The sequence below is a fragment of the Hemiscyllium ocellatum genome, chromosome 8 (assembly GCF_020745735.1).
Source record: "Hemiscyllium ocellatum isolate sHemOce1 chromosome 8, sHemOce1.pat.X.cur, whole genome shotgun sequence".
In the NCBI taxonomy this organism is placed as follows: domain Eukaryota; kingdom Metazoa; phylum Chordata; class Chondrichthyes; order Orectolobiformes; family Hemiscylliidae; genus Hemiscyllium; species Hemiscyllium ocellatum.
Window position 1 is genome coordinate 73,795,605 of NC_083408.1, and position 12,349 is coordinate 73,807,953.

Here is a 12,349-nt window from a genome sequence, read left to right on the forward strand (position 1 = left end):
TTTTGGGAGCTTGAAGCAGGAGCACCTGAAGAAGCAGAAAGGCTCCGAAAGCTTGTTGTCAAATAAACCTGTTAGACTATAACCTGGAGTAGTGTGACTTTTGACCTTGTCCAACCCAGTCCAACACCAGCACCTCTACATCATCACTCCTAAAAGAAGAAACATCTTCCTAGTCCCTTCCTAGGAACCTGTCTGTATTCCTCAAATCAGGTATGTTTCACTCCGATCATACCTCATTTTTCCAAGTTCCAAAGAATATAGACCTAATCTGTTTATACTTTCTTTTGTAAGGTAAGCCCTTCATCTCAGGCATGAGTCAAGTTTACCTTTTCTTAACTGTTTCTGAAGCATTTATATTGTTTGTTTCAAGTAAGGAGACCAAACACTTCTCAGCTGCAGTAAAACTTCTCAATATTCATATTCCATTCTCCCTGCTATAGTTGCCAGCATGCCTCTATTTTCCTAATCTCTTGCTATACCTACAAACTGTGATTCAGGTACTAGCACACCCAGATCCCACTGATTAGATTAGTTAGATTACATTCCCTACAGTATGGAAACAGGCCCTTCGGCCCAACCAGTCCACACCGACCCTCTGAAGAGTGAACCAGCCAGAACTATTTCGCTCTAACACACCTTAGACTATGGGCAATTCAACATGGCCAAGTCACTTGACCTGCACATCTTTGGACTGTGGGAGGAAACTGGAGCATCTGGAGGAAACCCATGCAGACACTGGGAGAATGTGCAAACTCCACACAGAGTCGCCAGAGGCTGGAATTGAACCTGGGACCCTGGTGCTGTGAGGCAGCAGTGCTAGCCTGGTTCTGCAATATTTCTCCATTCTAAATTCTGTTAGAATATTAAACAATACTCAAAGCATGAGATTTTTGGCTGCACCTAGATTTGGGATGCTCCATTAAAAGAATACAGAGAAAACATGAACAGAATTCCTTCTACTGGGTGAATGTGTAGCTGACATTCCTTTTCACGAAAATTTACATCCAAGTACCAGCCCATTATGTTTGGCCTCAGTCCAAAATTCCCCTCACTTCCAACCCAAATCACTGGTTGAGTTGGAAGTGTCAGGCTGATTGCTTTAGGCATGAAAATGAGGCTCCAGACACTATAATCACACCTTTACCAGAGCTTTCACTGAACAAATCACTGGCATTCTGAAACAGCTTCTCCCCTTTAATGCATCCAAGCTGATCAATGAGGAATGCTCATCCCCTTCCGCCATCACAGCCATGTTAACAGTCTGAACTCTACTGCATGAACTCTCACACCTCCAGATGTGAATTGCCATTGACTAGCGTGAGTCATCTAGCTCACTCATCATATACAAAACAAAATCCTGGGACTCTTAACTCTGACAGCATTATGAATGCAACTCACCACCACTTTCTCAAGGGCAACTCTGATAGGCTATAAAGCTGGCCCAAGATTATATATTAAAAAAAACTATCAGCTTAAAAACTGGTTTGTGTCAATAGGCAATGTAATCAGTTTGTTGCCATGGACACCTTATTCATTGAATGTCCACTTTGGAGAGATTGAAATCTCCCCCATGAAATCATAAGCATATTCTAGGAACAGAATACATTATTCCACATAAAAGCACCATCATATGACTTAAACAATAGTTGCAAAAAAATTTAAAGGATTTTAAAATATATAATATTCAACGTGGTTGAGCTTTTTGAAGAAAATTTGACAGACAATCATACGATCCAAACACTAACTGCCTCTGATTTTTTTTGACAGTTGTAATAGCTTTGGTCTTATATTATAAGATGAATCATAATTTTTGAAAGTATTTGTGATAACCTGTTCTCTGCAACTCTACTTCAACATGTTGGGTTGAGGTATTGGTATTTCAAGCTGTTCCCTTTTTCTTGCAGAGACCATTCCCTCAGTGACTCCTTCGTTACTTCCACTGCCATCCCACCAACCCATCCCTCACTCTGGCATCTTCCCTTGCCACTGCAAGAGGTGTAAAACCTGTGCCCACACTTGCCCCCTCACCTCTGTCCAAGGCCCCAAAGGATCTTTTCACATCTAACAGAGACTTCCCTGCACATCCAAACACCTCATCTACGATGTCTATTGCCCTCCATATAGTCTCCTCTACATTAGGGACATAGGACACCAACTCGCAGAATGGTTCAGGAAACATCTCTGGGGCACACTCACCAAACAACCCCACTGTCCGGTGGCTGATGACTTCAACTCTTCCCTCCTACTCTGCCAAGGACATGCAAGTCCTGCTGCTATTTGGGTGTGTTTAAACTAGCTCAGCAGGGGAATGGGAACCTGAGACATAGTTGCAGTGCACAGGAGGATGAGAGTTCAGAGGGCAGGGACAGGATTTCACGGTCACAGGAATGTGCTGGCAGACAGCAAGCTCGTTTGGCATCTGTCTACTCCAATGCCAGAAGTATCTGAAATAAAATAGGTGAGCTTGCAGCGTGGATAGGTACCTGGGACTTCAATGTTGTGGCCATTTCGGAGACATGGATATAACTGGGTGAGGAATGGATGTTGCAGGTTCTAGGATTTAGATCTTTCATTAGGAACAGGCAAGGCAGTAAAAGAGGGGGAGGTGTGGCCTGGTTAGTCAAGGATTTTATAACGGTGGCTGAAAGAAATTTTGATGAGGGCTCATCTACTGAGATAGTGTGGGTTGAGGTTAGAAACAGGAGAAGAGAGGATACACTGCTTGGAGTTCTTAATAGGCCTCTGCAGAGTTCCATGGAGGTGGAATAGAGGATTGGCAAAATTATTCTGGGTAGGAGTGAAAGGAATAGGATGGTCATTACAGGGGACCTTAACTTCCCCAACATTGACTGGAAATGCTATAACTCTAGCACGTTGGGCAGATCAGTTTTTGTCCAATGTGTACAGGTGGGTTTCTTGACACAGTATGTCGAAGGGCCAACAAGAGGGGAGGCCACACTGGATCTGGTGCTTGGTAATGAGCCAGGCCAGGTATTTGATTTAGTTGTGGGTGAACAGTTTAGAGAGAGTGACCATAATTCAGTTATGTTTAGTTTAGCAATGGAAAGGGATAGGTACATGTCACAAGTTAAGAGTTATTGATGGGGCAAGGGCAACAATAATGAGATTAGGCAATGCCGATAATGAGATTAGGCAATGCCTACAAAGAAAATGTGGAGCTGGTTTAAGGAACCAATATTGCATGTCCTTGATAGGTATGTCCCTGTCAGGCAGGGAGGAAGTGATAGGGTAAGGGAACTGTGGTTAACTGCAGAAATTGTCTCTCTTGTTAAGCGAAAGAAGGAGGCTTATGTGTTGGCGAGACAGGACGGTTCAGATGAGGCGATGGAGACTTGCAGATCAGCTAGGAAAGAGAGTTAAGAGAGAGATAAGAAGAGCAAAGAGAGGACTCAAGCAATCTTTAGCAAATAGAATAAAGGAGAACCCTAAAGCTTTCTATAGGGTATGAAGGGAATAAAAGGATGACTAGGGTAGGAATAGGACCAGTCAAAGACAGAAGTGGGAAGTTGAGTGTGGACGCTGTGGAGATCGGAGAAATGCTAAATGAACATTTCTCATCTGTTTTCACTCAGAAAAACAGGAATTTTGTAGAGGAGAAGAAAGAGATACAAGATATTAGACTAGAAAGGATCGAGGTTAGTTACGAAGAGATATTATCAGTTTTAGGAGGAGTGAAAGTAGAAAAGTCCCCTTGGTTGGATGGGATTTATCTGAGGATTCTCTGAGAAGCTAGGGAGGAGATAGGAGTGCCTTTGGCTTTGATATTTGAGTCATCATTGTCTACAGGTTTAGTACGTAGAGACTGGAGGGTTGCAAATGTTGTGCCCTTGTTCAGGAAGGGCAGTAGAGATGACCCAGTGAGCCTTACTTCTGTTGTAGGAAAGGTTTTGGAAAGGATTATGAGATAAGATTTATAATCATCTAGCAAGCAACAATTTGATTTCAGATAGTCAACATGGTGTTGTCAAGGGCAGGTCGTGTCTCACAAACCTCACTGAGATTTTGAGAAGGAGAAGAAGCATGTAGATGAGGGTAGGGCAGTTGATGTGGTATACATGGACTTCAGTAAAGTCTTTGAGAAGGTTCCACATGGTAGGCTGTTGGAGAAAATGCAGAGGCATGGAATTGAGGGTGACTTAGCAGTTTGGATTAGAAACTGGCTTTCTGAAAGAAGGCAGCGAGTGGTGGTTGATGGAAAATATTCAGCCTAGAGTCCAGTTACTAGTGGTGTGCCACAAGGATCTGTTTTGGGTCCACTGCTGTTTGTCATTTTTATAAATGACTTAGACACAGGCATAGGTGATGGATTAGTAAATTTGCAGACAACACTAAAGTCGGTGGAGTAGTGGACAGTGTGGAAGAATGTTACAGGTTGCAGGGGGTCTTGGATAAACTGCAAAATTGGGCTGAGAGGTGGCAAATGGAGTTCAATGCAGCTAAATGTGAGGTGATGCACTTTGGGAAGAATAACAGGAAAGCAAAGTACTGGGTCAATAGAAAGATTGCTGGTAGTGTGGATGTGCAGAGGGATCTTAGAGTCTCTGTACATAGATCCCTGAAAATTGCTGGGTTGATAATGCTGTTAAGAAGGCATACGGTGTGTTAGGTTTCATTCGTACAGGGATTGAGTTCCGGAGCCGCAATTTCATGCTGCAACTATACAAAACGCTAAATGGCCGCACTTGGAATACGGTGTACAGTTCTGGTCGCCAAATTTCGGGAAGGATGTGGAAGCATTGGAAAAGGTGCAGAGGAGATTTTCCAGGATGCTGCCTGGTCTGGAGGGAAGCTGTTATGAGGAAAGGCTGAGAGACTTGGGTCTGTTCTCATTGGAAAGGCTAATAGGGGATTTGATAGAGACGTACAAGATGATCAGAGGATTAGATAGGGTAGATAGTGAAAGCCTTTTTTCCTAGGATGATGATGTCAGCTTGTAAGAGGGGGCATAACTACAAATTGAGAGGTGAAAGATTGAAGACAGATGTCAGAGGCAGGTTCTTTACTCAGAATGGTAAGGGTGTGGAATGCCCTGCCTGCCAATGTAGTTAACTCATCCACATTAGGGAGATTTAAACAATCCTTGGATAAGTACATGGATGATAGGATAGTGTAGGGGGACGAGCTGAGAATAGATCACAGGTTGGCGCAACATTGAGGGTCAAAGGGCTGTTCTGTGCTGTATTGTTCTATGTTCTAAGTCCTGGGCCTCCTCCACCACCACCAAATCCTCGTCACCTGACAGCTGGAGGAAGCACATCTCATCTTCCGCCTTGGGACCCTTCAAACACACGGCATCAATGTCCAAATTTCACTAGTTTCCTCATCTCCCCTCCTCCTACCTCATCCCAGATCCAACCCACCAACTGGGCACCATCTCTTGATCTGTCCTACCTGTACATCTTCCTTCCCACCAATCTTCTTCACCCTCCCCTCTGACCTATCACAATCACCCCTCCCACCTGCACCTAAAACATTCCCAGCTACTTTCCCCACCCCACCATTTATCTCTCAGCCCCCTTCAACGCCCCCACGTTCCTGAAGGGCTTATGCCTGAAAAGTTGATTCTCCTGCTCCTCGGATGCTCCCTGACCTGCTGCGCTTTTCCAGCACCACACTCTTGACTTCAATCTCCAGCATCTGCAGTCTTCACTTTCTCCCTTTCTCTTGCACTAAAATAGAGCTAAATTGAAAGGATAAAGGACATTAGTTGGCATACAATACCTGGAAAATATGGAATTCTCTTTCCATTCAATTTGTAAGCTAAACCGATTTTAATCTCATCAAGGACTTCCAGGATATCCAGCTTCATTAATGCCAACCTATAGGTACAGCAATAATATTATTGTTAAAATTGAATGAGGGAGTTTTTTTTTTATTAACTATACCCAAATTTGCTTGACATCTTTTGGTATTTTTGATACCTTGGTAGAAATGCACTTGTGTACCACAGTGAGTTGAGTTTTGATTCAAATATTCTATTCAGAGCACATTGAGGTGCTTTGGAATAAATATATCACATTTTCCAACTTTTGAGGGTTCCTGTTATACATTTCTGTTGGCATATTCGAATCCAGATATAATTATCGGGAGATGATTTTGTTCAATAAAGTGTATGTGTGTGTTTTTGGCTTTTACATTTCAATTGACTAAACCTTTGAGGATAACTTTACTGGGGAGAAGTGTTTTTTAAAAAACATACATTACTACATGATGGGGATTTCATAAGGAAACAATCAAAGTTACATCATTAGGAGTTTGTGTGGCATATTGGTTATATCCTAACAACGCTGCTTGTGTGACAGTAACTTAGCTTTTGTAGATTTTGTGCACCACAATCATTTTATTGTCTATGACCATCAGGGATTACAAATACCCAATATATATAAAGAACACTGAAGTTGTATTGAGGCAAATCAGGCAATTGAGAGATTAATGTAAATAAGTGGCAAGAAGAAAATCTGAATCCATTTTACATCTCTCCTGATTTTTATTACATTTAATGCTACTCAGTTTTCTCCTCATTCTTTTGGTTCAGTGACTCATATGAGAATGAAACTTTACAGCTGAAGCAACGGCTAATGCTGAATAGTTATTTAAGCACGAGGAGCAGTATCACATCAAAGGTTCATCTTTAATTATAAAATGATTTGTCCTATTCTATGTAAAAGGCACGATACAAATTGACTTTTTTTTTCAAACCGTTAAGACATGAAACGGAATCTGGTACTCACGCTGTAAATCCGTTGATCATATTCGCATATTTCAACATGACTAGGTCTAACCAGCCACAGCGCCTTTTCCTGCCTGTTGTTACACCCACTTCATTTCCTCGAGACTGTAGCAACTCTCCGATTTCCTGAAACGTTTCAGTTAAAATTCAGCAACAGATACACAAAGCAAGCTTAATCTTGGTTTGCAGGAATACTTTGTAATTAGTTTAAAATCATATACATACAAACAGTTATTTAAAACAAATGCTTCGTATTATCTAAATATAATGTCAATACAAGTTCAAATCATTATGGCAATTACGGAAATTTATTAGGGGATTAACAGACCGTGCAGTGGCACAATGGTTGGCACTGCTGCCTCACAGCACGAGGGACCAGAGTTTGATTCTAATCTCGGGCAACTGTATAGAGTTTGCATGTTCTCCCCATACTTGTTTGGGTTCCTGCTGGTATTCTGGTTTCCTCCCACAGTATAAATGTTGTGCAGGTTAGCTGGACGAACCATGCTAAACTGCTGTGTAGTGTCCAACATACATGCAGACTATGGGAATTAGCCATGGGAAATGCAGGGTGATGAGGATGAGGGAAGCTCTTCACAGGGTCAGTGCAGACTCAAATGGACCAAATAGTCTCCCTCTGCACTATAGGGATTCCATGATTTTATTGTGGGTTCTGAAGTAAGTCCCATTGACTGTTATAGGAGTCTGAGCAATGTGTACAGTGGCGAGGTGGGTGGCAAGGCTGATCTCCATGTTGGGAGCAATTTGTGCCATGATTTATGGTTTTCAAAAGTGGCATGGCTAGGCAGCAGAAAATTGCAATTGACAAATTATTGGTTCTAAACAGCTTGTTCACATTCAACTTGCTTCATTAATATTCAGTCTCTCATGGAACCAAACACAAACAAGTTTAACATCAGGAAAACTCGACAAGGATATAAGCGCAAGTAGCTGGAGGCTTCAACTCACCACCTGCTCTGAATGACCTCCATATTGGTCATAGAACACACATCTTACATTCACGAGCGTTGGCATCTGACACATGCCAGTCTGAAACAAATCTTATGGCAATCCTCTGAGCCAACTACAGAACACTGCTGCACTAACAAACACCACTGTAATTCTGTGCTTAGGAACCCACACCTAGTTCATGGATTGGGCCAGGCTGCATCTCTCAGTTCTTGCTGACTTAGTGCTCACTCACTTTGACCCTACCTGGGTGCTCACAGCATTCATACCTTGCTGTACTTTGCCCCTAACAGTCAGATGTACATGGCTCATACCACTACTGTATTGTCTTCTCCTTTAGTCCAGACTCAAAAGGCCTCAGCTAGGTCAAGGGAGATAGCCTTCTCTCTGAGTCAAAAGAACAAAGAAAATTTACAGCCCAGGAACAGGCCCTTCGGCCCTCCAAGCCTGAGCCGATCCAAATTCACTATCTAAACCTGTCGGTCAATTCCTAAGCCTCTGCTCCCCATCTACTCATGCATCTGTCCAGATGCATCTTAAATGAATCTACCGTGCCTGCCTCAATGACCTCTGCTGGCAACGCGTTCCAAACGCTCAACACCCTCTGTGTGAAGTATTTTCTACCTCTCACTTTGAAAGCATAACCTCTGATTATTGAATCCTTCACCCTGGGAAAAAGCTTGTCTCTATCCACCCTGTCTATACCCTTTAAGATTTTGTAAACCTCAATCAGGTTCCCCCTCAATCTCCTTTTTTCTAGTGAAAATAAACCTAACCTACTCAACCTCTCTTCTCAGCTAGCACCTTCCATACCAGGCAACATCCTTGTAAACCTTCTCTGCACCCTCTCCAAAGCGTCCTCATCCTTTTGGTAATGTGGCGACCAGAACTGTACACAGTATTCTAAATGTGGTCGAATCAACATATTGTACAATTTTAACATGACCTGCCAGCTCTTATACTCAATACCCCATCCGATGAAGGCAAACATACTATATGCCTTCTTGACCACTCTATCCACCTGTGCAGCAACCTTCAGGGTACAATGGAGCTGCACTCCCAGATCTCTCTGCCTATTAACTTTTCCTAAGGGTCTTCCATTCATTGTATAATTTGCTCTAGAATTAGTCTTGCCTAAATGCATCACCTCACATTTGTTTGGATTGAAAGCCATCTGCCACTTTTCCGCCCAACTCTCCCGTCTATGTATATCCTCCTGTATTCTCTGACAGTCCCTTATGCTTTCTGCCACTCCACCAATCTCCGTGTCATAACGATTGGTGGAGTGGCAGAACAATTCAATAGCAGCCACCAATACCAGTTGTATCTATTCTCTCACAACAAACCTACCATCCCATGATTCAGACTGGTGAACAAACTACCCACAATAGCCCTGTGCTCTCTTACCAAGTTGCTGTACGTTTTCAGTAAGACTTTCTTGCTCTTGCAAATATTATTTAAACAACCTGTCCAGACACACAATTGCATGTCTGTGGCAGGTGGGACTCGAACCCAGATCTTTTGGCCCAGAGATAGTGACACTCCCACTGAGCCACAAGATCTTTCCAGGAAACCTGGTATTAGAGGAGCAAATCACTGCAGATGCTGCAATCTGTACTGAAAACAAAAAGTGCTGGAAATCAGAGTGTCAGGCAGCTTCTGTTGAGAGACAAAGCTAACATTTTGTGTCTAGATGATTCTGAATCCATGATCATGAGAAACGACAAACTTACATTTTTGAGTTCTGTTGGGAATGCCCCAATACCCACTCTGGTGGTATAGGCTTTTGCAACACCATAAACTGCTCCAATGTTCGATGGCGGAATGCCCAGGCCTGTGCATACACCTCCAGCAGTGCAATTTGAGGATGTCACAAATGGATAAGTTCCTTTGAATATAAAAAATAGATTACAGTTTCTGGAGAATTCTCACAGTCAGGCTTAACAAACAACTGACATTTTCCAAGATGTCAATCTCAAAGCTATGAAATAATAAAACAGACATAAGTTACATATTCATACTTCAAAAGTACCTTGTTCAAAATTATAGTTCAGAATTGTATATTTGACTTCTAATTATCAACACTCTTGATCAAGCTCAAGGTCAATGAAGAAAGTATAGTTTAATTGCATGAACCTAACTCCTGCCACTGATTGGAAAGGCATAAGGAGCACATGTACATCTGCACTTGGCTTGTTATGTGGCTGCTGGTGAATACACAGACACCCCTACCAAAATAATGGGTAAATGCTGCATACCCACATACTAGCTTTACATGCAGAACAGCCAGTTTAACTTCATCTTTAACCAAACAATATCTTTATATATAATTAAACAGGTTTAAACCAAGAATCAAGTTGCAAAAAGTTTGGGCAGGAAGGTCATACAATGGCATGGCTAGTTCAGCTAGTGGATAATGGGTTTCTGAATCAGAGACCTACATTGGGTGATGACTTGTTATTTTTTAGAAACAATGGTGGAACTCCACCGTTAAAAGCACTAATTGGTAGCTGGAAATAAAGTATCCACTTGCTACTCCTGCCTGTCTCATATTCATTGCTGGATGCAACTGTTATGAGCAGTTAATCCATTTAACTGATTTTATTGTAAAGGAGACAGTTACTAAACACCAGCTTGCAAAAGGATAAGTAATTGAGCAAGCGAAGAACAGAACAGCTCTTAAAGCACCTCTCAATTTAAACAATCACAGGCTCTGAGACTAACATTTTATCTGCATGTGTGCAAGAAGTCCTCTGCCGATTGTTAGGGTTAGGCACAAATAAACAGAGCCTTAGAGTATTACCACTGGGGGGGGGGGGGGGGGGGGAAGAAAAAACAGATAGATCCAGAGGTGGGACTGAAGGACGCAAGCACAAAATTCACAATCTTCAAGATCAAAGGGTCACCCCATTCTCCCAGAGGAGAACAGATTTATGGAAAACCTTCCAAAGAAAGTAGTTAACACAAGAACAGATAGCACCTTCAAAATGAGCCACAAACAAATCCATAGAGACACAGAATTGATGTCAATAATCATATTTAACACTGCTCAATTTCTACTGGAGAGTTTGGCGAAAGATTTGTTCTTTAAGGGTGGCACAGTGGCTAGCACTACTGCCTCACAGTACCAGGGTCACAGGTTCGATTCCAGCCTCGGTCGACTGTGTGTGTAGAGTTTGCACATTCTCTCCGTGTCTGCGTGGATTTCCTCCGGGTGTTCCGGTTTCCTCCCACAGTCCAAAGATGTGCAGGTTGGTGAATTGGCCATGCTAAATTGCCTGTAGCGTTAGGTGAAGGGGTAAATGTAGGGGAATGGGTCTGGGTGGGTTGCTGTTCGGAGGGTCGGTGTGGACTTTTTGGGCCGAAGGGCCTGTTTCCACACTAAGTAATCTAATCTAATCATGGCGGGTTTGGGTCCAACAGACGATGTGATGATGGAAATATATGTAAACTTTCAAGGAAATAAACCCAATTGACAAAAATCTTTTTTTGATTTGGGTTTTCTACAGAGACAGGGTGTTCTAAAGTGAGGATAATTATATTGATTAATCAAGATTTCTGTCTTCAAGCTTACAAGATACGGATACAGCTTAATGGACAACTATCTTTGAGGAGTTAGAAACTTAGAAGCCATTTCAGCAGTGAATTGTTTTCTTCTTGTTGTTCAGTGTTCTCTGCAATTGGGAAAACTCCAACTGTAATAAAAATGTGTGGGGTTTTAGGAACTAAAGACACCACATTAACCTCGGGTGTTTAAAAGCATTTACTACACAATTCTGTTTTCAGTATCTGCTGGTTTTAGCTACATGGTAATTCTGATCATCTTAACAAGTACCTCATCTGTACTGTAAACAGCCTAATGGATGCTATGACTTTTTGAACATCAACAATTAATCTTACTAAATATACACATTTAGCATGAATATCTGGTTGATTAATTGTGTTATCACTTTCTATTTAATCAAGCCTGAACTTTTCTTGCTCCTGTAAGGAAACTGATCTGGACTCACTAGTTTTCAGCAGGTGAATGACTGAAGTGAATGTCTTCTGATACTGATCTGGGTGATATAGCAAAGCTGTAGTGGACACTCTTATTTTACTGAAACAGCCAAGTTAGCAATCAACAAATGTGATCACATGTGCTGAAAAACAAATTGTGCCAAATATTGATCTTAATGCATTAGTATCACATTTATATTGTAAATGATGGAAAAAAGATATAGGAGGTGAAGCAGGTCATTCAGCCCCTCAAACCTGCCCTGACATTCTATAAGATCATTATTGATCTGCCCCAGAGTTTAACTCCTCTTCTGTGCAATTCCCTGATATTTCAAATATCTATCTAACTCCTCTTTAGATAGTTTCGGTGATCTGGGCCTCACAGCTCTCTGGAATTGAGAATTTCAGAGTTTACTACTCTCAGAAGGAATTCCATTACATCTCAGTTTTAAATGGATGTTACTTTATTCAGTAACTATGTCCCCTATTTTGAGAACTCCCTTTATTCATGCTAACATCTTCTCAACATCTGCTCTGTCAAGCCCCCTCAGAATCTTGTAAGTTTCAATAAGATCACCAGCCATTCTTCCAACTCTAATGAATAAAGGCCTACTCATTTAGCCATTCTTG

The 12,349-nt window shown here is 41.9% G+C and overlaps 1 protein-coding gene across 1 annotated transcript in view; it reads right to left on the bottom strand.

Annotated features, from left to right (window-relative positions):
* Positions 1–12,349, bottom strand: part of adss1 (adenylosuccinate synthase 1) — a 39,565-nt gene that overhangs the window by 4,451 nt on the left and 22,765 nt on the right. Inside the window, exons 9-11 of the mRNA XM_060829214.1 lie at positions 9,454–9,608; positions 6,753–6,877; positions 5,743–5,840 (exon numbers count right to left, since the gene is read on the bottom strand). Of these exons, the coding sequence (XP_060685197.1) occupies positions 5,743–5,840; positions 6,753–6,877; positions 9,454–9,608 (378 nt within the window). The remainder of the gene's footprint in view (positions 1–5,742; positions 5,841–6,752; positions 6,878–9,453; positions 9,609–12,349) is intronic.